General features: G+C 32.2%; 3 protein-coding genes across 5 annotated transcripts; 2 read left to right on the forward strand and 1 right to left on the reverse strand.

Annotated features, from left to right (window-relative positions):
- Nucleotides 1-2,252: 2,252 nt before the first annotated feature.
- Nucleotides 2,253-6,430, reverse strand: LOC18097661 (uncharacterized). Its single transcript, XM_006384195.3, has 6 exons — nt 5,820-6,430; nt 5,684-5,720; nt 4,854-5,090; nt 4,703-4,750; nt 2,792-3,237; nt 2,253-2,661 (listed from the first exon to the last, which is right to left on the reverse strand). The coding sequence occupies exons 1-6, from the start codon at nt 6,149-6,151 to the stop codon at nt 2,589-2,591; spliced, it is 1,173 nt and encodes a 390-aa protein (XP_006384257.1). The 5' UTR covers nt 6,152-6,430; the 3' UTR covers nt 2,253-2,588.
- A 6,296-nt stretch (nt 6,431-12,726) lies between these two features.
- Nucleotides 12,727-14,945, forward strand: LOC18097662 (F-box/kelch-repeat protein At5g15710). 2 transcript variants are annotated; one of them, XM_024598562.2, is made up of 2 exons: nt 12,731-12,885; nt 13,307-14,945. In XM_024598562.2, the coding sequence occupies exon 2, from the start codon at nt 13,404-13,406 to the stop codon at nt 14,574-14,576; it is 1,173 nt and encodes a 390-aa protein (XP_024454330.2). In that variant the 5' UTR covers nt 12,731-12,885; nt 13,307-13,403; the 3' UTR covers nt 14,577-14,945. The 2 variants fall into 2 exon arrangements, with proteins under 2 accessions (XP_024454329.2, XP_024454330.2); XM_024598561.2 differs by having other exon boundaries at nt 12,727-14,945.
- An 8,624-nt stretch (nt 14,946-23,569) lies between these two features.
- LOC18097664 (uncharacterized) lies at nt 23,570-25,288 on the forward strand. Of its 2 annotated transcripts, none has more exons than XM_024599212.2 (5): nt 23,570-23,728; nt 23,818-23,882; nt 23,963-24,104; nt 24,568-24,629; nt 24,737-25,288. In XM_024599212.2, the coding sequence occupies exons 1-5, from the start codon at nt 23,641-23,643 to the stop codon at nt 25,046-25,048; spliced, it is 669 nt and encodes a 222-aa protein (XP_024454980.2). In that variant the 5' UTR covers nt 23,570-23,640; the 3' UTR covers nt 25,049-25,288. The 2 variants fall into 2 exon arrangements, with proteins under 2 accessions (XP_024454980.2, XP_024454981.2); XM_024599213.2 differs by having other exon boundaries at nt 24,740-25,288.
- Nucleotides 25,289-25,301: the final 13 nt, after the last annotated feature.

The following is a 25,301-nucleotide window of genomic DNA, read 5'->3' on the forward strand; positions in this document are numbered from 1 at the left end:
TTTTTCTAAGTTTGGATCCTATCCAGTTATTCTCATATGACAAAAGCACTTTTTGAATCATGGTGTATACCTTTACACACGGGTTCTCCAGTAAATTACCTCGGGGTTTCCACCCATCTTCCCATACAAAGAAAAATCAATGAACTCGTTATAGTAACCGAGAATTTTTATAAGTCTTTGTATATCAATATCATAAAAATTTTGGGGGGCTATTGATGGATCATGATTTATCATTAGTTTTCATAACAAAATTTTTGTTAAGCCCTAGCCCAAATTTAACAGGCCTAAAACTCTGAAGGCCTAAAAAACCATGGTCTTAGGCAACGCGCTAGGACCAACTGCCCATGGGATCAACCCTCAAGATTGAGACCAAAGGACAGGCCCAGACAATGCATGAGGCTAGTGTTGGGTATACACCCTAGTGTCACTAGCGTTGCACACCAGCACAACACCCCTATGGGCTTGGGCACACGCTCGAGCCCAACGCTAGGCGCCAGCCCCATGCCTTTTGGGCTTAGGCTCTACACCCAAACCCAATATCCATGGGCTCAAGTAGTGTGCCTAGGCCCTTTTCACCCCCTATCATGCTCATGACACACATCTGAGTCTAACACTCCAAGCTTGATTTTTTAGGACCCACGCGGGTCTCTCATGATTTTTACTGACCCAATACATTTGGGATCTTACTCTCCCTACACCTCTAGGTGTATAAAAATCTCTCATGGCCTACCACGTCATTAATATATTTAAGTGGAATACAACGCATGACCAACAACATTAATTTAAGGGGTAAAATGACTTTTCAGCTCCTTCATTCCATAAAAATAACAAGATTCATGGGCTATAAATGCCTCATGAATCATCTAAGCTCAAGGTTGATAATCTCTCCATTTTATAAATATTAGCATACATATTTTCAGAGTATTTCTTTCTAAAATATCATTGCACTCTCTCTACAAAAATACTAACTCAAGCATCTAAGAGTCCACACATCTACCAAAAAAGATCTTTTACATGTACTTGACTTTCCACATCAAGCTACCACGCACATTGGCTTCCTACATCAGGCTACCACGCATTTTAGCTTTGATCATATTGCAAGGACTAAGTGATTAACCTATTATCCAACCACATAAGTCTTATTTCTAAGCACTTTGAATTTTAAAACATCATCATGATATAATGCATTTTGCTAAGAAAACTCAACTTTAATCCATAAAAAAAAAAATTAAAATTTAGGTGTCACGCATGCTACGAAGCGTAACAATCCTTCCCCGGATTGTAAAACGTAGTCCAAATGCATTTTCAAAAGAAGTTGGTAATATGTTAGGTATTTTGGGTGTACCTATGGTTCTACAGTCTCTAATTAAATATTTGTGAATTTGTTTGTTTCAAGTCCAAACAGCACCCTAAAAAGTAATTAATTAATGCTTGCTTTTCATGTTAATCCAAATCGAGCTTTATGCCTGTTTGTGAATCATCAATCTGGTTGTGTTTGTGACTTTTAGCTGTGGTTTTGTAAGTTTTTAGTAATATTTTAAAAGTCAATTCAACCGCCTCTTCCATGTTTTATTTTAAAAGCCACAGCTTTTCTAAACGGATTCAAAATCTACTCGAAAAAATTGACTTTTGAAAAGTTATCAATTATTGCTTATATAAATAACACATGGAAATACTTAAAAGCGACAAACATAAACCTTTTTTTTTTTTTTTTGTCCTTAGATATGCAACTTCCATGCTAGGGAAATGTTTTGAATTTGCTAATCTGAAGGAACGTGACTGGGCTGAGATAGCATCATGGCTCTGTTCATCAATTAGTAAAGAACCTGAGATGTAATTCCTTAATTTAATTGGAAAAAGACACTGAAACTTAGAAAAAGCACTGTTGATGAGGAAATAGCAACAAAAGAAGAAGAGAATGAAACCACAATGAGGCGGTGATAAATGGACGCAGTATTTGACCGCAAAAGGAAAAGACAATTAGAGGAAAAAAATACAAGCCCATTTTGATTTCAAAAACTCAGATTTCCCTTTGCATCCTTTGTAATTTTTAAGGCACTATCATGTCATTCTTGAAAGAATAAATTTTCTGCCAATTTACAATTGTGAATATACTTACCATGTCCAGAAATTTACAGGGCAAAGCTAGTAGATTATCTCTAACGATGACAATTGCCTCCTCCATGTGTTCGGTCAGAGTTCGAATTCCCTCCGTCGGAGCATTTCGTGGGGCGGATACCAAGATCTCTCAATGGGATCATATGGAAATATTGTATTGAAAAACAATCTTAAAAAGAAAAGCTATGCAATACTAATTGTAGCATGATGAGACCAGTTTCTGTACCACAGTTCATCAAAACTCTAAGGTAGATTGAAATACATCCTATAGGGGTTGTGGGTGGGGGAGAGAGACCAGAGAGATGCTTGTGAAATTGGAGATAAATTGCAGTGGAAAAAAAAATTATCAGGTTAAATTAATTTCCTATTTTTATGTGGAAATTTTGACTATCACCAGAACAACCCCATCAACCAATTAAATAATTGAAGTAAAATATAACCTCAGAATGCATATTGACATTTTTTCTTCTTCAGATGGCTGTCGCCGTGGGCTTGAAGCAATCGATATTGCACAATCCAACAGATCTTATCATGTCCCCAAAGCTGCCACAAGAATTCAATCAAGAATGAAGAAAACCAGAATTGCACATGTGTGCACCATGTTGGGCACAAAGAAAAGTGGAAAACAAAAATCATGGATTGAATGAGGAAAAGGAACCCTTAGCCAGCTTACCGATCAATGCTGTTCCTAGCTTTCTCATGCTGGTCTGAACCATTGCTCTCTCTCTCAGGGTGATCCACGCTTTTTCTTGATCTCTCTCTCCTATCAGTGCTGGACCTTGACTTCTCTCTGCGGTCTGTGCTTAGCCTAGGCTTTTCTTTTTTATCAGCACTTAGTCTAGACGTCTCTCTCTGATCTATACTAGATCTGGCAACCTCCCTAAAATCTGTGCTCTTTCGAGGATCCTCTGTTTGATCCACAATGGACCCAGATACATTTCTCAGACGTGATGATTTCTCAATGGCTGATATGAACTTCTTGAGATGCTTTATGTATTGCGGGTAAAGCTCCAAGTCACAATGATTCCCTCCCTTCACCCATAATGGTTCATACTTCTCTTTACATCGCTCCCAAAGCTGCTTACCATGGGACCAACTCACAACATCATCATCAGTTCCCTGCAAGAGACAGAAATCACAAAGGATTTCAGTGGATCATAAGAGTGTAAACTTGAGAAAACTTAGCCAATGTTGCATGCTACTAAAATTGGCATTTTATACAGTATAACACCCTTCAGTCTCAGTTCTCAAAGAAAGAGGCGAGCTCTGTTTATCACGGTGGACAGTATCAGTCAACTATAAAACTAATGTGTGCATTTATCTCACAAGACATATAACCAATTAAACAGTACAGCAAAATATTAAGTGCAGCCTTGTTCATACAGTACAACATACGCGTTTCAAGTGTATAGTCTGCTCAGTTTAAAAAAAAGTGTATGGCCTGCAGTTTTAACTTTATGTTTTCTTATCCTCGAATGTATTCTATTCACTATGCAAACAGCAGCATCTCCCTGGTTTCATTCAATTGATCATCCTCAAGTTTTTTGGACCTTCCAGAAGACTCTCTCACCTTTATCCGTCTTCAGACATTCAACAGATTCTTTTCTCTTGGCATTTCCTTCAACTTTTTTCCAGCCTTCATTTCAGTATTCCTAGTCCTCTTTTTAATCATATTTATTTTCCTTTGGTGTCAAAGCACTCTCCAGGTAATGAAAAACAGGGTGCAATATCTGATACAAAACATGTTTCCATTCTGAAAAATCTAATTTTAAAAATTGCACATGCATAGATAATCTGTGATTATTAGTTAAAATTTAGGATGATTTGTGGAGAAATTTAGACCTAGATTATGATGAAATTCTTCTCCTCAATTATCTCGTGCAGTTTCTTTCATTCTCTCATAAGCTCTTGAACTTTTGCCAAGAAAACTCAAAAACTTTTAATGGATGGTGAATCTTGTTAAATTGAAATGAATTCTACCTGGCCCTATTTCTAAACCATATTCAGCTCCATGGATCCTTTTGCTCGAACTTAATCTCAGCTATAGGTATAGTAAATTTCAGGATAGTTAAATCCCAATCATTTCAAAGAAAATATAAAACAAGCTGAAAGCACACAGCACATGTTGCACGAAGTGCAGCAATCAGAAAAATAGCCCCCAATTCTGATCCCAAGTTCAAACTCATAACTGCATCATAGGGACATCTTGGCAACTCAATTTTCCAAAGTGTAATCAAGAATAAGCAAATAGGAGATTTCATGTAACAGGGAGTTATTGCAAATAATTCACTTAATGATGCATCTCTAGGTTATTCCTTTTATACACTTTCTGTATTGTGTTAGCAAACCACGCATCTGATACTGTCTATTACCAAAGGTCATGGCAATGATGCACCTCGTATCCTATAAGAAACTGTAGTGGGGTCTTTATGCTTCATGTTTCTTTGCACAGATGACTTTTCCCGGCCTCTGTGGCCATGTTGGGAAGGATGATGGCGTGAAGAAACATTATCCTAGCAAGCTATAATTTCAGAAACATAAGAAAAAACATCAACCATCATTTTCAAAGGAAAGAAACACTCACATGAATCACCAGTACTGGACAATTGATGAAAGGTATTTTATCAATGTTCTGCACCACAAAAAGCAAACAACCATTAAAATGCAGTTAGCTTGAGTGGTGAAAATATTTAAGACCAAAGCTCTGCAGATGAGCATTCAAAGATGAAAAGGACCTTATATATGTCGAACCAGTATGTTCTCTTCACTGGATAGATTACTCGAAGGCCGGATGCAATTGGACTGTGAAGAACCACAGCCCTCAATTTTGGTAACCGTGTTGCCAAATCTAAAGTGGGTCCACTTCCAACTGATTGCCCGTATAAGATAACATCTTCTTCTTTAACCCCATATTTCTCTTCAAGACACCTATAAGCAGCTTCTATGTCAACATATGTATTCTGCTCAGTTGGCTGTCCAAAGAGAACAGTGACACAACAAACAGTTAGAACCATCTTCAAAAGAGTGCCAAGCTAAAAACTTTTACCAATTAATCCAAGGCAAGATTTAACTTCAAGAAACAGTAACAAAATTTTACAACTAAATCCGATCTCATCTTGGCCGTCCATTAATTGGTTACCGAATGAAGAGGAAACTATGAGTCTAACACACTTAGTAAAATCACTTGGTTTACTATATATGGTTTATGACTTGTTCAACTCCTCAAGCCAAATTTCAAGTGCACACATAAAATTCTCCGATTTCATTTGCCTATTTCCCTTCCCATTTCCTCTCTTTCCTTCAGCTGCCAAACAAATCCCATTAAAAAGAAAAGAAAAGAAAAATCTTTCCTTTTTACCCAATATTTTCTCAGCAACCAAACAAATCAGTTCCTACCAACAAAATAAAAATAAAAAGAAATTCCAAAATTTCATTCTCACCCTATTTCCTCTCCTATTCTCAGCTACCAAACCAATCCCAAAAAAAAAATATCTCTTCTCCCCGTATTTTCTCAGCAACCAACACAAATCAATACCAACCAAAATTAGAAAAAAAAATCTCATACCTTTCCAGTTGACTGTCCATACCCACTATAATCATACCTGCATAAACACACAACAAGAACATTAACACTAACATTTCAAAGAAAGAAAAACCCTTTTTTCCAAGTAAAAGTTTCTCTCTTAAGTATCGGAACTGACCCCATCAAGTTAACACGGAGATGCAAACTGAGCTCACAAAACAAATCATACATCTGCCCCAGATCAGCTGCATTTCCATGCGAGTAAAGCACTGTCAATGAAGCCGCAGGGTTCTTAAAATACACCGCCACCACATGATTCCCTCTCTTCGTTTCCAATTTCAACACGTCAACGTATTCTCTATTACTATTATGTACACCCGCCGCCGCCGCCATCCTTAACTTCTTCGCACCGCCCTCCGCCTCCTCGTCCTCCTCCTCCAGCTCGTAAGACGGAGGACTCGGAGGAAAAAACGCAAACTTCGCCGCCATCGTGGATGTGACCGCCCCCATCAAAAATAGCAATTATGCTGTTACTGTTAGATTCAGTAGGAAACAGTGAGAGAGATCAAATCTGATTTGAAAAGTGAAGTTAAGGGACTGTTTGGATGGAGATATGAAAGGACGGAAAGGAAAGGGGAGGAAATTCCGGCGAGGAAAAGGAAGGGAAGCACGTGTGATTATGATTCTTTAATGCGTCACAAAAGTTTTTAAACGGGGGACGACGGGGAGGAGAGATAGTGTGACAATGAGGGCAGGTGATGTTGAATTTCGACAGACACGTGTCCTTGTGGGGTGGGGGGGTTTGGGAAAGGAGAGGAGAGGAGAGGAGATGATGTTTTGGTGTCTCCGCGGTATTTGTTTTTACGGTGAGATCATCTTTTTAAGAAATAATAAATTTTATTTTTTATTTTAAATTATTTTTATATTAATTTAGATAGATGTAGTATGTTAATATTAAAAATAAATTAAAAATTATTTTTTTAATAAAACTGCAATTATAATAATTTTTTTATTAACGGGGTGTCCAGGCCAACTTGTATTCACCTCAACTAATTTTATAAATTTTAAAATTAATAACATAACTATATAAGTTTTTATTAATCATCATATTAATAATTATAAAATTTAAACATGAAATATGGGAGTTGTCGTGAAGATTGAGGCTTTAATTTTGTTTATATATATATATATATATATATATATATATATATATATATATATATATTAAAATAAGGGTTGTTGTTCATCCACATCCAAGTTGTGTGTTGTTCGTCAACTTGTATAATTTTATTTATTTATTTATTACTTTCTCACATTCTTCCGTATTGCTTCCAGCAGTTTACAGAATGCAGTTAAATTTTTTGGGTGCAAAATGTAGATATACTTTATTTTCTATGGTTAAATAAGTAAGTTTTCGGCATTAAAAATGGAGAGGAGGACTGGACTGCTATCTTAATCATCATCACCATACATGAACACATACCTTACTCAATACTTCTAAAAAGGTACTCACTCAATTTTTTTTATTTTTAATATGAACAATGAAAGAGATGATTTTTTTTTCATCTTTTTATTATTATTTTTTTTAATTTTTTTCTTCAATATTTGCTTGATTTTGAATTGGTCTTCATAAATAATTTTGGTTTGCTTCTTATAGGGTTATCGCAGTCTCAAAAAAATATCTAGATATTTAGTTTGTGTCTAGTTTATGCTTGGTGTTACTAGCATTTATTTTTGTTATTGTATAATTAATTAAAATTAATTTTTTTAAACAAAGTTCTTAAATCCAGTGGAGTACATAACTCAAATCATGGATATGACGGGTTATGTTACGAAACTCGGGTTAATCAAATCAAATCATGGATATGACAAGTTATGTTGCGAAACTCAGGTTAATCCAACATATCTATTTCTCAATATTAAAAAAAATATAATCTTGAATTTTTTTTAAAGTCAAATCATATTTTTTACTGGTTGTCTGGGTTGCCTCGAAACTTGCCAAGTCAACAAGGTAATATAGATACAACTCTCATACAATTTAATTTTAAATTCAAGCTAAACAAAAAGTTAAATCGAAAGGTTTTAAGATTAACCCGCTAAATCGATCGTCCGAATTACCTCGAGATCTTTCAAGTCTCATACAATTTAATTTTAAATTTTAAATAAAAAAAATTAATTTTAATAAACATATCAAATAATTCCCATCAACCTCAAATTTTAAACATATGAACACTGCCTTATAAAGTAGGATTAGTATAATTCATCAAATACATATTTATTATAAGTCCCATACTCATATTTCCTTCTTTTTTTATATATTTTTTTACAATCTCGTGTCGGTGACTCTGTGGTGAGCAGTGATCAATCATTTTCCTCTGTACCGTAATTGGTACAACGCAGACAATGCCATTTTTTTCCTTTTCCATGTGCTTTCGAGTAAATTATAAACAAGTCCTTCTACTTTTGTGAAATGATTTATATAATCCTTCGATTTTTTTTGTTTTTATTTACTCTCATCAATCTTCCCATATTATCTATGTTTTTTAAATAAAATAAATTAAAAATAACATGAAATGGACGAAAAAGATTAAGCCACAAATAGATATAAAAAACTATTTAATTATTTTTTAAAACTAGGTAACTATTTAATTTATTTTTCAAAATTAAAAATACTAATTTATAATTTACTCTACTCAATTCACTAACTCAAATGTATCCTTTTTATAGAATGAATAAATAATTAGTCAAGATTATGCCATAATTTTCAAAAATTGACTACAAATTTAATATAAATATTTTTTTTTTTGTTGCTGAGGAGAGGTTCTAATGAAAAATAGTTTTATATTCTAAGAGTACTCACCTATCACCGTTCGTATTCTATTCAATTAAATTAAGCCACATGTATGGATAACAATTACATATAATTCAAGTGAATTGAAGAAATATAAATAATATTTGAAAATAAAAATCATATTATTATGACTTATCAAGTGGTATACGTGATTTGATTTAATTAGATAGAGTACGAAATTATTATTAAAAATACTTATCCCCTAATAATATTATATAGTCCTAAAACATAATTTACTACTATATAGACTCTTGCTCACTTAATCTTTTAACTTAGTTTGGTTGATTTTTTGATCATAACATAAATGTCTTTTGAGGGTTGTGTGGGGCTATTTTTATCATTGCATTTTTGAATACATAATAAGATTACTCATTTAACCCTTGAATAAAATGATTAAATGTCTTCTACACAATGATTTTTTTTTGTATTTTTCATATTTGATAAAAGAATAGATTTACTACATTAACCTTACTATTCAAAACTTTTAGTCTATTTGTTATTATTGTTTAGTCATAAAAGTATTTTTGATTTTGTACAAACAAAAAAATGAAAAAGTTGTTGATATGTATCTCTTACGCTTCAGTTACTCCGTCACCTTTCGATAGCCCTTGTGATTAGACCCGGTGGTTGTTATCATGATTCCGCAACATCATTTGATTCGTCTCGGCATCCTCTTTCTCTTTGAGTGGCATGTGTATGTGGTGGTTTGACATGGTTTCGGTCCAAAATTGTTTTTTCTTTTTCTTTCCTTTCATTTTCTTTCCTTTCCTTCTCTTTCTTCCTCGGATTACGTATTGGTCATGCAAAAAATCATATCAGCCTTTTAATTTATTTTTTCTTTTGATTCAATCCCTCTTCTCTTATTTGCAATTGTTTTATTTATATTAATTATTTCTCATTGGATTTTATTTTCAATTCAATCTCTCGTCATTTGATTATTTTAATTTGTTTTTAAATTTAGTTTTCATTCTTTTAATTGCTATTTGTTTTTTTTAATCATTTTCTTGATTGATTTGTTTTTTTACAATCACATCCTAAGCATTTATTTTCATTTAATTTTTATATCAATTTTGATCATAATTCTTTTAATTGCTATTTTCTTAATCATTTTCTTAATGGATTTGTTTTTCACAATCTCATCCATAAACAATTAATTTGTCTTTTAATTTCATTTGATTTTTCCCTAAACATTTAATTTCATTTTATTTTTCCATGAATATTTAATTTTCAAATTTATTCATAATTCTTTTAATTGCTATTTTTTTGTTTTGCATTGTTTTTTCATTAAATTACACCCTCCTTCTTTTTGTTGCCTTTGCAGGTTTTTTATTAATATTTTTTTTATTAATCTCATTATTCAAATTAAATTGGTTGAGAATTATATTTCTTGATTGAATTTAAGTAAAAAATTTTACGAGATGTGACTTTTAGATATTAGACCAGGTTTAAGAGGTTTGTTGAATTTACCCTGTTTTTTTTTCTCTTTTTCTAAATTGATATTTTCTTATTTTTTATCCTCTTTTTAAATTTTATTTTATTATTTTTTATTTACTTCTCTTTTTTAACTCTTGTTTTCTTTTTCTTTTTTGATTCTATTGGGTTAGCCCTCAATATTATTTTTTCTATTTCATCCCTATCATTTTTTAATCTATCATATTATAAATGATTTTTAATTTCACCCCTATAATATTTTATTCTTTCAAGTTTGATTCTAATTCTTTCAATTGTATTATTTTTGTTTGGGATAATTTTTTTCAAATTTCATCTTCGTTGGTTTTTTTTTCTGTCAGATTTTAGCCTTATTTTTTTTGTTATTCCTTTTCTTTTACAAGTTTTTTTTTTTATTAATTTCAACTATTCAATCATTTAAAATTAAATTAAATAATATTTAAGCTTCTTAATTAAATTGAATGATATTCAACGATTCAATCATGCAAAGTTTAAAGTTTTTCAGATTGCAGTGAGATTAGACATTCATCAATTTCCATGGAGACCAGAAATTGTAGTGGCTATAAATCATTGTCCACTACCAAACTTAGACAAACACACATGCTCACACCCACAAAGACAAAAAGGGTGTTGGAAATTGGACAAGTGGGACGAGAAAATGGTAACATTTTCATGATGATTGCTATTGAATGTTTCTCATAATCTTGACAATTAGGGTTTAAGAATTTCTTTTCACTAAGGGCTCCACTTGTCTTATAATTTGATATTTATATCTTTCTTTTCAACGTTTTACCTTTTCTTGGCCATCTCTTATGCCCAACAAGATTGCATTTTGGGCATTTCCCTTCTCTCCTCAACCTCATTCATGTGTTATATATCCTCATGTATTGCTTTTCGTTAATATCTCTTAATAAAACGGAAAGAAACAATTTGGTTGAAAAGAATTTCACAAATATATATATATATATATATATATATATATATATATATATAAATAAATTTGTCACATTAAAAAATGAATTTTTATATTTTAAAAACACAAAAAAAAATGGATTCAGTGTGCGAGAGTTAGTGTTCAAAATCTGATGTCCAAGGAATGGCATAGATGCTATACATCTCAACAAGGAGTTCATCTACCAATACGATCAACCCACCCATTTCAATTCATTTTTTCTTCAATTATTAATGGTAAGAATTGCTTTTCTTTTGATATATTATTTGTGATTGCGGTAATAATTACTTTTCAATGTATTTTTTTTGCTTAAAAATACATTAAAATAATATATATTTTTTATTTTTTAAAATTTATTTTTGACATATGAAAACAATACAAAAAATTAATCTAAAATAAAAACATTTAAAAAACGTTCTTGAACACAAAAACAAACATGTTTTTAATAGTTATATTGCACCGACACAAAGAGTGCTCGCTGATTTAATTATTATTATTATTATTATTATTATTATTATTATATAATTAGAATTTCTAAGTATTAATATTCATGCTCAGGATATTTTAAAACAAAAGGAAGGGCCACAACAACTTCTTGGTTGGTTTTCATTTTCCCTATCCTTCTTTACTTTGACCATTGATCAATGAGGAGGTCAAAAGACTTGAGCTTGAAGGGCACATCTTTGGTAGACCTTCCAATACCTAGAAATGTACTTTATCTGCAAATAACAGCTATATGCACTCCTTTATTATTTAAATCCACCCAGAAACAGTAGAAATATTGATTTCTTTTTAATTCTCACAGTTTTCCAAAAATAATTAATAAAATAACATAAATAAAAAAAATATTGAAAAAATAATCAAGTTTTAATAAAAGTATAATTAAAAACAACAAGTTTTTTTTTAAAAGATGTAATTATGAATAATTTATTTTTACAAAGTCAAACCACAAACTAACTATGACTCTAACTCCAAACTAACAAAAATACAAATTCTAAATGATATCTTAACCCTAAATCTTAAAATAAATCTTAAATAAACCCTAAACAGTAACACTAATTACCAACTCTAAAAACAAACACCAATCAATAACCCTAAAAATAAACCCTAACTAAATATAATATTTTTTTGTTTTTTTAATTCTATTATTTAGTGTGAATTTTTTTCTTAAATTTTATTTTTTAATATTGAGTTGATGATAAATCCTAAGCAAATTAAAAGATAAAAAAAAATACAAAAAAACCAAAAGATTTTATTATATTTAGTTAAGGTTATTAATCAGTGTTTGTTTTTAGGGTTAATAATTAGTATTAGTGTCTCGAGTTTGTTTTTAAGATAAGAGCCAGTTTGGGAATCACCGCATTCCCTCAAATTTTAATTTTTTTTGCTAAAAATTAATTTTTTTATATTTTCAGATTGTTTTGATTTTAAAATTAATTTTTTAAAATAAAAAAATATTATTTTAATTATTTCTAAGTAGAAAACACTTTTAATCGTAACCGCTACCACAATTTCAAACATACTTTAAAATTAGAGTATTGTTAATAGTTTTTACGCAAGGTTAGAAATAGAGTTAATTTACTATTTAACTTTTTTAGTTAAAATTATTATTTTTAATCCCGTCTGTGATAAAATGTTATTTCTAATACTATTTTTTTTTATTAAATTATATTATTTTTAAATGTTTTTTTAATCTGTACTATTTTGCCAAATTTTTTTATATATTAGAAAAATTAGTGGAGCTATAAATAAGCATTACTCAGGACACCAAAACTAGATACACACATATTTACCCAATTAAATAAAATAATATCTTATTATTTTTTTAAGATTTGTTTTTTAAAATAGTGACAAAATAAATCAAATGCCATCCGAGAGATTCTTTGAGGTTAGGTTGTTTCCCTTCTCTCTATGCCAGAATTTGTCCTTGACTCAGCTCTGACAAATTGTTCCTCCCCAGCAAAATAGTAACATAAATTCTTGCATCTAAAGGTAATCCATTTCTAATCCACCAACAAAGCTTCCATTTTTATGCTCTCCCTTTGATGTTTGCTCTATGTCTTTACCTTGAAATCATTTTATTTTGTTCAAGTTTTGGATCTGACTGTAAAGTAGGGTTTTTTGTGATCTGATATAGAATGCAATCTGCAGTAATTGATTGTTGAAATTCTGTTTGGATTAATGGGTTTTGTTTCTTGATGCCTCAAGTCATCCTTTGGACTTGAAAGTTTTGATCTTTTTGCTGCACGTGCAATGAATTAGAGCTTACATTTGGAGTAGAATTTTTATTGGTTCAATTAGGGTTTTGGCTTTTGATTGCTTTTGTAGCAATAAGGTTTTTGTGGGTTTGAGAATCCATTACTATGGATGGTAGTGCTGGGGAGTCATCTGAATCTGGGTCTATTGTATCTAGTTCACAATCCTCGAAAAATGGGGCGCATGATATTGATGATGGTTGTCCTAGGCAAGTGTCACCTGTTAGAATTGATGGGTCGAGGAATACGAGTCCCATGGGTCGCGTTGGATTGAGAAATACTAGTCCTTCCAGACAAAAGGTGATTAAAACCAAACCACGTGGTTTAGATGAGGAAACGATTGCTACATTTGGTAAGGTTGTCCACCCTGATATTCAAATGGAGGATAGCATATGGGCAATGTTGCCTGAGGATCTATTGAATGAGATTTTAGTAAGGGTTCCTCCATTTATGATATTCCGTCTTCGTTCTGTTTGTAAACGATGGAATTCAATTCTCCAAGATAGTAGTTTTCTTAAATTTCACTCCCAAGTTCCATCTCATGGGCCTTGCCTTTTGACATTTTGGAAGAACCCGCACACCCCACAATGCTCAGTTTTCAGCTTGCCCTTGAAAGCTTGGTATAGAATTCCGTTCACATTTTTGCCACAGTGGGCATTTTGGTTGGTTGGTTCTTCAGGGGGCCTTGTTTGTTTTTCTGGACTTGATGGGCTAACTTTCAAAACTTTAGTTTGTAATCCGCTCACACAAACTTGGAGGACATTGCCTAGCATGCATTATAATCAGCAAAGGCAGTTAATAATGGTTGTGGATAGAATAGACCGTTCATTCAAAGTGATAGCCACCGGTGATATTTATGGGGATAAGTCATTGCCTACTGAAGTGTATGATTCAAAGCTTGACAGATGGTCACTCCACCAGATAATGCCCGCAGTCAACCTTTGCTCCTCAAAGATGGCTTATTGTGACTCCAGACTGTACCTGGAAGCCCTTTCACCGCTTGGTTTGATGATGTATAGGCTTGACACAGGTTACTGGGAACACATTCCAGCAAAATTTCCCAGGTCCTTGTTGGATGGATATCTGGTAGCTGGCACTCAGAAGCGTCTGTTTTTAGTTGGAAGGATTGGCCTTTATAGTACTCTTCAGAGTATGAGAATTTGGGAATTAGATCATGCTAAGATTACATGGGTGGAGATTAGTAGGATGCCACCAAAGTATTTTCGAGCTCTGTTGAGGTTATCAGCTGAAAGATTCGAGTGCTTTGGACAGGATAACTTGATTTGCTTTACATCTTGGAACCAAGGAAAAGGCCTTCTATATGATGTGGATAAGAAGGTCTGGTCTTGGATTGCTGGATGTGCGCTTCAGTCATACAACTGCCAGGTCTGTTTCTATGAGCCAAGATTTGATGACTACATCTATTGAGCTGGAAATCTTGCTCTCTCTTCTGAACATACGATGACAAGGCTTTGTTCTGTTGGCTGATTGTGAGTAATGAGTTGAGTCCCTTTAACTTTGCATGCTAAATGGTAATTATTAAGGTGACCAAGGAAGCGTTTCATGTTAGTGAGAGCTTTTCTTATCCGCTAACGATTGTAGCACTTGGAATCAAGACTCTGTGCTGCGTTTGGCTTGAGCAGTGCTGCTCTCCAGTCAATTTGTGAAGGTTGGAATTGTTGAAGAATGTACTGTATGACTAATGATATCTTGGGGAGAATTTGTAAGAAGATTCTTTCACTCTTTTCCAGCTCTTGTACCTTTTCTGAAAGTATTAAATAGCATGAAAATTACCTATCTTGAACTGTTATGATTTCCTTGCTCATTAGTTGTGGTGCTCGTTTCTGTATATGCTTGTTGACACCATTCTGTGTATTGTAGCTGTGTTACTCATAAGCTTGAGATTTCTCGGTGTTGTCTTTCACAAATTGATTTGCTATTATTTAAGCATATGACTCTTGGTTAGAATCCTCCCTTGTTTATTAAGATTGCCATTCCTGAAGGAGAGCCTTCCATTTCCAGGTGGGACAATATTTCTTGCACCCATGACCTATGTGGATAGTTTCTGGAAAAAAATGGGCGGGCATCATTATTGCAAGCCTTGCATTTGAGGGACGCTTTTTTTAGCTACTCCATTGCAACCTGTACAGGTAAGGGATGCATTTTTTTGACCTACAATATATGCAAACATGGTTTTCCATTGAAGAAGCTTGGGTGGAAGGAAAAGTATTCCTTCAGAGGGTAGAAAAAATGAAAATAACAGAAAAAAGAGAGACGAGGCGAGATGCTGGAATCTCCTGAATCACAGGAGTACTTCCAAGGAGCTTGTTACAATATCTAGCAGACTTTCTTCTAGATTTTTCCAGCTTAGCAACAGAATAAGAGAACATTCATGACTTAACAATTAAAAGAGATAAAAACGGTGTGTATTGGCTTAACATTGCCTAAACAAACATTGTCGTTCCAAGCCAGTGAATTTCTCTCCTTTAAATTCAAAAACATCACTGTAGCCAACTTCTCTTCAGAATTGATACTGTGACAGAAATACTGTAGGTTGGTTTTTGAATTTCACTGCTCAAATTTTGTTAATTTATCGTGAAAGGGATCAGTCGGCACATCATAATCTGTTTGTTGCAATTCTTTTTAAGAGATGCAGAGAAGAGGCATAATCACTCACATTTTATACAGTTTGGAAAATATTCATAAAAAACAAATCTGATTGTCTCAAGAAATTGCGACTGAGAAGTTTGTTTTTGGACTGAGAGAGAGGCTCGAAACCGAGTCGCTAGGACGCTGTAACACCTGTAATCAATGATTTCAGGTCATCAAACTAAAATTAGACAATACGTAGGCTTAATTGTTAAATGAGTCTGAATAATTAAGCACTAAAAACAATAACAGATAAACTATCAGTCAAAAGAAATTACCTCAATGGATTTATTAGGGTTTGTATTAGTCGTCGCAGTAGCGCCAAAAGCAGACATTGCTTTCTGCAAATAAATAAAAGAATTAATCAGAAGCTGAACAAAAAAATTTACAAAAATGGTGAAAAGTAAAGATTCAAAGAAATGGATTTTTTTTTAATCAACAAGAGAGAAGAAATGGAATCATGGAAATGAAAAGAGAACTGTCGGGTTTTAATTATTCAATGAGATATTTTCCATTCATATTTTATTTTATTTAATTTAATTTTCTAGTAGTGTTATATACACGCACGCACCAGTACTCCAAGAGTATTATATCACACTCTTTTTCTTTTTTGAAAAAAATCAACTTAAGTATCTTTATAACAATTTTCATCTATCTAACTGGAATTTATCATTGTTTGGATTTTAGATATATTATTATCCATATCAAAACCTATTAATCAAAAAAGAAAGGAAAAAGGTGGCAATTAAGTTAAATGTTCATGAGCATGTATTTTTACTAGTAGATGCTGAGTAAAAAGGCAAATATGTTTGTGAAGTCAGCAGTATAATAATTTTTTTTTTTTTTTTAGGATGTTTCAGAGTATCATAGTGATTATTTTTTATTTTACTTTAAAATATATTAAAATAATATTTTTTTATTTTAAAAATATTATTTTTAACATTAGAACATCAAAACTTCAAAAGGGTCTGAAAATATAAAAAAAATTAAAAAAAATTATATTTTTTTAAAGACAAAATCAAACAGAATCAAAGTTTAATAGGTTGAATTCGTTAGACTTGAGTAATTGTGTTGAAAGCAAAATCATATGGTCCCCAGCATGCATGTGAACTTGTCCTCAAAAGGCAAGCAGGCGTTGGTTTCTTCCAAAATTGCAGCATGAAACCTCTCATATATTGTACAGCTCTATCTGCTTTCCCAAACCTCAAAAGCTCCATTGCCGTACAGCTGGTGCACATATCCAAAGCCTCCTCCCATGCCATGGTTTTTATTTTTGCTAATTTTCACTTATCACGACCATCTAGCAGCTCGGACTGCTACAAAATACCATAAAGTTTTAGCTTTGGAGACATTAATTAATGGAGCCATACTGTTTGGACATGTGTCGACCTAATCTCCTTTATGCATGCTATCGTTTATCCCAAGTTAAGACAACTGATTAAAAAGAAAAAAAGGCCAATAAATCTCGTGATCATCAGAATGAACGAACAATTTCGAAGGTTACTTAGCTTCCATCTACAGATTCTACACCTGTTTTTCAGAGTATTTTAGACCTTGGTTGGTCAAAATAATCTAAAATAAATTTAATCTTGATCAAATTAACATATTTAAAGTTATGATTAATATTTTTTGAATGCGTGCATGTTTGCCGTGTGTATAGCTTCTTCACAGGCTTGACCTTATTTATGTGGTCTATATGTAAATATATTTACAACATGTTCCACATTAGCTTTTTTATTCGTAAAAGACTAGATCTCAAGTAAACACTAAACTTTGAATATAAAAACTTGATATTGTAATAAAAATAAATACTAGAAACATTAAAGTTTATGAAAATACTCATATTATTTAAAAGATTGATAATATAAATATTATCATTAATCTTGTTTATTATGGTGTAAAGAACATATTTCTTTGACCACAACTTGCTATATAACCTCATTAAGAATCTCTCTTTGCATGGAAACATTATCACCCTATTTCCTTCTTCGAATACTTTAGCATAACGATGTCTATTAGTATCCTCATTGTATTTGGCATTGATACATAATAATATATTAAAAATATTAAAATTCAAATAAAGAATTACAATAGTATTTAAGAATCATGTCAAAATTAAAGAGTAAGTGAACTTGATAATTTTTTTTCTAGGGAAAAAAGGAAAAAAAAAAACTAAGAAAAAAGAAAAAAAAAAAAAGAAAACCATGCTCATCGTTCAGCCCCTTAGTTGTAGGCTAAACTTGCACGTTTGATTTTGCTTTATTTTATTTATTTATTAAGAAGGTCAATGGCATGTTGTTCGCTCATTATTTTCTAGAAAAAGACATGATAAACAATAAGTCATTTGTTACAAAGCAGAAAAAATGTTTTATTGTTTACATGAACAGTAAAACACAATAAGAAACCCTAGTTATTTTTGAGCTATAGTATAATGCGACTAATTTCACCAATTTTTTTTTTTGTGATACCTATATATTGCTTAACCCTATCATAATTAAAAATCTAGTCAAGGATCTCTTCTATGTCTAGATCTTCATTGAAGGTTGATATAACTACTTTTATTTAGAACTCGTTTGTTTGTTGTCTCTTGAGCTGTGATGGTTTATCTTGGTTTAGCAAGGCTCTACGCCCCCATTACATTTGTCTTTATCAAAACCCTCCACATAAACAATTAATTGTCTAGGTGAGTCTTTAGAAATAGTTCTAGGTTAGGCCTGTTTCGAGGTAAGTTTTTAGGCAAATTTCTTTTCTTTTCACAATCCCTATTTGTGCCTCCTATTAATTGAACTAAATATTCCAAGTTATTTGTTATTATTTGTTCTAAACCATCTAGCCTTTTCTTTTGAGCCCGCATAACAGGGTGGGTTATTTCTTTTATCTCCATCTATAAAAAAGACTAACATATTATGATACTAATTGACACAACATATAACTTGAATAAAAATTAAGGTTCTCAAGCTCTAAAATTATAGAGAAATAGAGAGAAAGCTCTGATATTTTGTGAAAATGTTTGTAATTCAATAATCTGATAAAGAAATCATATATCAGCTATTTATATAAAGTTTAAAACTGATGTAATCAAAAGGATTCCAAATCTAAGTAGGAAAAGTAATTAAAACCCAAAATTAACAAGGAAAATAATTAAAATGGTAAAACAACATCTTTCAGATGTAATTTGAGGGTATTCCAGACCTAAGTTGGTTACAAAAATCGCTTATTATAAAACTTAGCCTGTAGAATCATATGGTAAAATTTGAGCACGACCCAATGATCAGATCTAAAGTTATAATTGTTTTTATTAGGCTACATGTTTAATGTGTTAGAGCTTCTTCTTGAGATTGTTTATGGACTTAGCCTTGCCTATCTAATCTATACATGTATTCACAATACATTTCACATGACCTTCAAGTTTCTTACCTTCCACTCCAAGCTTACTTGGTCCCTACTCCTAAATATGAGCCATAAACCCAATCATCTCTAATTTGACTAATATTCTTGCTGTCTTAAAGATTTGTTGGCTCTAGTTACCAACAAATACCATAAATAAAACAGAAAACCATTAGCCTTTGCCTTTACCAGCCATAAAGATTTTGAATTAGCAACCTTGGTTAGAATTCTTGTCAATTTATAAAACTTTATCAATACATATACGCAACCCAACCAAGCCAGGCTAGACCAATTTTACCATTGACTTGAGAAGAGGTTTCTTGATCTACCCTCTTCATTGACAAGATTTTCCCTCACACTTGTTTAAAATCTGAAATCGTATCTTTTCTGGAATCATCTGTAAGTATATATTACCTTACGCAAACCATTCTAGTCAATTATCTAGGAATTAACAATATAACAACATAACAACTTTTCCTTTATAGAGTAAATATGACGAGAAAGGTAAACTTGGAGGATATTAGGACATCTCCAGCACCATCGAAACATTCTTTTCCTTGACTTGGATTTACCTATTTGTATTAAATTCTTTGCCAATTAATAAAATAACTATTAACAAGGTAAGAAGTAAAAAGCCAAAACTTTTTCCTCAGCATTACATACTTAATGGATCTAATTGAAACTATTAGCTCTGATATTACTTATTGAAGAAGCTAAACATAGCTTTGTTACCACTTGTTGGGTGCAACTCATATAAGCATGTGAAAACAAACAAATAACTGAGAAGAAAGAGAAAATAAAAACATCACATAAATAAATACACAAGATTTAACATGGTTTGATAAAACAATATCTATATTTATGATTTAAGAGTAACCATTCTTTATAATCATGATGAAAAAAGTACATTGCGTGTAAACCGATCCAAGTCCAAAACCTCTTGTACACCTACTCTTATATACCAAAATAAAAAAACCTCTCAATCATTATGCCTTAGTGATCCTAGATCAATACCAAAATAAAGAACCTCATGCTCCATCAATTTATAACAACAAAAAAAGGAATAAAAAAAGTCTTTTGCAAGCTAGCCAAACATGGTGATCAAGTTTACTTTCTCCTACTCCTAGAATATGAGCCACAAACCCAACAAAAAGTGCTTATAGTTTTCATGTTCAAGGAAATGGATATAAACTAACCAAACTAAGTTTTTGATGTTGCATATCTCTAATACTTTACACTTCACTTCTAATTTGAATGCTAATTAAGACCAGTTGTTGATTAAATTCATATTAATAGTTCATTATTAAATATCATATTCATTACAAAGAACTGTATCATGTTTTCAATTAAGACTTTCCCAAAATTAAATAGGAAAAGAATTGATCTTAAGAAGTTTAAGAGAAATTTCCTATGAGGTACTTAACCTTGCAGCGATAATCACCTCTCCTCTTGAGAAATGGAACTTCTCAGATTTCTATGGCCTAAAAACGACCATGTCGGATAATAATTAAGCTGAGCTTTTGCGTGATCAAACGAATTAACCGACACAAAGCACGCTATTTTCAAGAGGCAACCACAAGCTTAGTTTGCATCAAGCTGGACGACAAGCCCTCGGGCTCTAAAATTCAACCAGCACGCACTAATCTCGTAGTTTATTATGTTCAAACATTGATGAAAGTTGATATGATTTAGCAAATCCAGGCAGCAATCACCTGTTCATGTTCCTTAAGCTCTTGATTTGATGCTAGCTCATGGCTCTTTGGGAACTATGCATATGCCTTGTCATTCACCACTAGCTCTTCTTTCTCATATATATAGGCCCTGGAGCAATATTCTATATCAAAAAAATATTCCAACTTTATCACTTGGTAGAAGTTTTAACTTCCCTTTGTTTTTTTTATTGTTTATATTTGAGTTCTTATTTAACTTGCTTGCACGTAAATAATTAATTATCATCACTAGGCCAACACCATCTAGTTAGGTAACCTAAAAGCAATATGGGAATGGGAACTTGAATGAGCATGCAGGCTTTCCAAGTCCATGTGCTTTGTGAAACTAGTCAAATCGTGCATTTCAATATTTCTAGTCAAAATAAGAGGAACCTCCATAGCTAGGGTGTGTAGAGACAAAGTAATTCATAAAAAAATGAAATCTCCCTTTCTATATATATATATATATATATATAGAATATGATTTAAAAGGACTATTCCCTGTGATGATATGCATTGTAGAGGAATTTTAGTATGATGTTATGTTTTTGTACATTATTGATTATTGGGGAGATCAAAAGTAATAATCACAAGAATTATATTAATGAATATTTGAAATAACTGAGTTTTTAATAATTGAATATTGAAGTTTTAAATTTTTTTTATAACTAACTTATTTCCTGTAATCACTTACTTATATATCTCTCAATTAAAATTGATTTAAAAGTGTTAAAGAATTATATCAATCATATTTTGAGGTCATATCTAATAATTTAAGTTTTTAGATAAGATAGTATTTAATTTGACATGTAATTAGAATCTTATTTACCAAGCGGTTTACGTATTTGAATCTCATCAACCTCATTTTATTTGATAAAAAAACTCATTTTTTTTTTATGAAAAAAGGATTTTTATTTGAAAAAATATATTAAAAAGTTATATAAATGAGCCTATCATAATATCTTATATTTCCAAGAAAGAAGGAACATTGCATTCCGAAGAGTCAAGCTATATATATGGTCAACACTATTAGCTGTCAAAGGAATAGCTAGGTTTCTAAAAATGTTTAACATATATATATATATATGGTGATGCTGGATGTTTCTGTTTATTATACAGAACGATTCCAGTGGAGAAAAATGTGCTTAGCCATAGCTTGAGTCGACCAAAAGACCTAAACCCCATAAACTATTTAAAAAAATAGAGAACTCCTTTGTGTCCCGATAACTTCCAAACACTTTTTAAGAGTTATTTAATGCTCTAAATCAATTTTCACTTTCTTTTTTTAGTTATAGAATTTATTGTTAATAATTTAAAATATTACCATATAAAATAACATCTATTTAATATTTATAATCAATCAATACCATTCATTTTAATTCAAATATTTTGAAGGAAAAAACGGATTTGGATCAACCAATTCACATTAATATTATTTATATTACTAAGGTACGTAATATAAGAGAAAAGCATGAGAAGTTAAATGTTGATAATTACTATCAAAAGTTATAACTCTTCCACCCTTATAAATTAAATATGTTTGTTAATAGTAATAAACAATAATAATAAAAAAAGAGTAAAAAAGAAGAAGAAAACAACGTGTTTTCTTTGAAAAAAAACTTTCAAACTACTATATACATGTTCATTTGAGTGCTTTTAACTCGTGTCTTTGTCAGGATTGACCATATATCTTCCATATATATAGAGAGTCTAGTTTCTCCCATTGATTCTTCTCTGGTTTGGTTAATTGCTTTAATTATCTTTTCCATAGGAGTTAAGGATGGTGAGATGTAAGGAAACAACTATATATAAAACTAGTAGTGTTAAGAAACCGAGTCAAGCATGCATGATTTTCATACTACGTGCTTAATTATAGACGCAGTGTCTTATTATCTTGAATACTATTGAAGCATGACATGAGTTTTCTGGACTATAATCTATTTTTAACTAGTAACGATGGTGATGATCAGCAGATACAATGTTCTATTGAATAAATATTTCCAGTACTGACCACGTTCATGCCAAACTATATACATAGCTAGACCCAAGCCATCGATCTGGCCTGTTATTAATCAAATCTTCTTCTTTTTGTTTTGTTATAAAACAAAGCTAAAAAGAAACCCTCGAGTCTTTGTTTTTTACGACCGGATATCCCTCAGCTACTCTCGTTACATCAAGATTAAGTCTCACGAAAATGTTGAATGATTTTTGTGGTCCTGCACAAAGTTTTTGACGACCACCAGTGCTGTGGGAAAACTCTATGTGGTTCTCTAGCTAGCTTTGGTGTAAATCTTGGACTTTCTAACTAAAGTTACTGGTCCAGAAATATGCTTGATTGTATATTCAAATTCCTCGTCGCATGCATGATCACAGTAAATATGGATATAAAACATCCATATTTCTGTCAGAATATCGTGGCATGCCTCGTGGCTAGCTTTGGTCCAATACTCCAGTTCAACCCTGGAGACCACTTTCAAACTCTTGAAAGACATGGATATAGTTTCTTAATTAATTTTTCACTTTCAATAACCTTATTGTATTCGGTTATTTTATTTTAAATTGTCTTTTGAGTTTCCCTAGTTCTGCATGTAGCCAGGAGCTGTAATATTTTTATTTAGGCAGCTGTTGGAACCCTAGCTTTGACTTGGGTTTGAACTCTCTATATAACCTACATCATGCTTCCCAAGTCTCCTCTCTTTCTATTCTTGAAAAACAAGCATATACTCAAGAGAATAAGGAATCAAAAGATGGTCTACAAAAGGTTTTTAGGATTAGCACTTGGGCTGCTCTTTGTTATGAATGCTATATGGGGATCTTGTGCATATGATTATCATGGTATCTATATTTCTTGCCATTTATTAAGTTTTGATGGAAAGAAAACATTACTAGAATTCATTTGATCTTTATTTGATTTTGTTTTGTAGATGGGGAAATGAAGAAAAAGGAGATTGTTGGGTTTGGAGAAAACACAGTACTGTCTGTTGATAAGGTAATTAAGCTTGTGCCCCCTATATAATTTCTCTCTTATGATGGTCTATCGTTTCTTAACTCGAGCATTTTCATGCACAGGAACTGATTCTCAGTGGTTTCAGCACTGCTAGCACCAGGAAGATGGGCCTTGGAGGAAGGAAAATGGCAGTTCAGAAAGAGTCAAGGAGAGAAACTGAGAAAGAACAAGGACTTCATGGACAAGCTTCAGAAGATAATTCAGGTGCAAACTACTCTAACGTCAAATGTGACTTTCAAGTAAAGGGATCGGATTTTAATGTAAGATGTAAACATGGAGACAAAAAGAAATCTCCTAAAATGATCAAAGGGCCTGGTTCTTTTGCTTTTGGTGATGATTATAGAGGACCTAAGCAACACCCTCCCAAGCATAACTGACAGAAGCGCCGAAACCCTTTAGTTAGATCCCTTTTTTCTGCAATATTCAGCTTGTAGGTATCCTAGCTAGGAGATATCATGTACAATTTTGATGCTTCAAGGAATACAATACAATCAATCCTTAATTAGGCTATGCTTGTCTTTTAGTTACAGTTTTACAGCGCATTAATTTCTTACTTGTAACCATGTGAGATTACAAATATTTGTTTAAAGCTTTGGTTCCAAGATTTTGGAAGCGGCCTGGGTTAGAATATGTTGAATATTTTGTTCATAGTTATCTCTGACTGCAGGGAAGAAGAATAATGCTTTAGACAAGTCTCTTGTAGGATCACAAGATCAAATTAATAATCAGGTCTCCTTCTATCTCTCTTTCTCTTCGACACACATAAAATCTTGGTATATTTTAATGTAAGCTCTTTCAACTAATTAATTAACAATAACCTTTTGTTTTTCCCACAGCAGAAGGATATGAGCAATTTGGAGAGAGAGACACTGTCTGCCAGATTGGGAACTCCAAGGACTGACCAGACAGTCCATCTCCCAAAGTCCAACTCCAAGGATTCCAAAGCGTTGCCAACCAAAACCAGCTTGGAAAGTCCTTCAAGGGCTGACATTGACCAGGAACCTCAAGGTAGTGCTACTGATCTAAAAAGTGAAATGCAAAGGCTTCTTGATGCAACAAGAGAAATGGTCAACCTTATGAACAAAGATTACACCATAAAACCACCTAAACGCAAGCCACCGATCAATAATAAAGAGCCCATTCATTGAGCACAAGACAGGCTCACAATTTTGTCCCCACTAGGAAGTGAAGTCCTTTAACCAAATATAGCATAGAACTTCTTTGGTTTTGTTTTTAATGCATGGGTTATAAACGTAGGGCACACTAGGAACACGGAAATATTGTTTGTTTAATTTTCTAACATCTGTAGAAGCGTACAAGTTGTGTACATTAATCACAATTGTATTTTATAATCTCTGTAATAATTTGGACTAGTACTTGTCTGATCATGTCTCTTGTCAT

The sequence above is a fragment of the Populus trichocarpa genome, chromosome 4, assembly GCF_000002775.5.
Source record: "Populus trichocarpa isolate Nisqually-1 chromosome 4, P.trichocarpa_v4.1, whole genome shotgun sequence".
In the NCBI taxonomy this organism is placed as follows: domain Eukaryota; kingdom Viridiplantae; phylum Streptophyta; class Magnoliopsida; order Malpighiales; family Salicaceae; genus Populus; species Populus trichocarpa.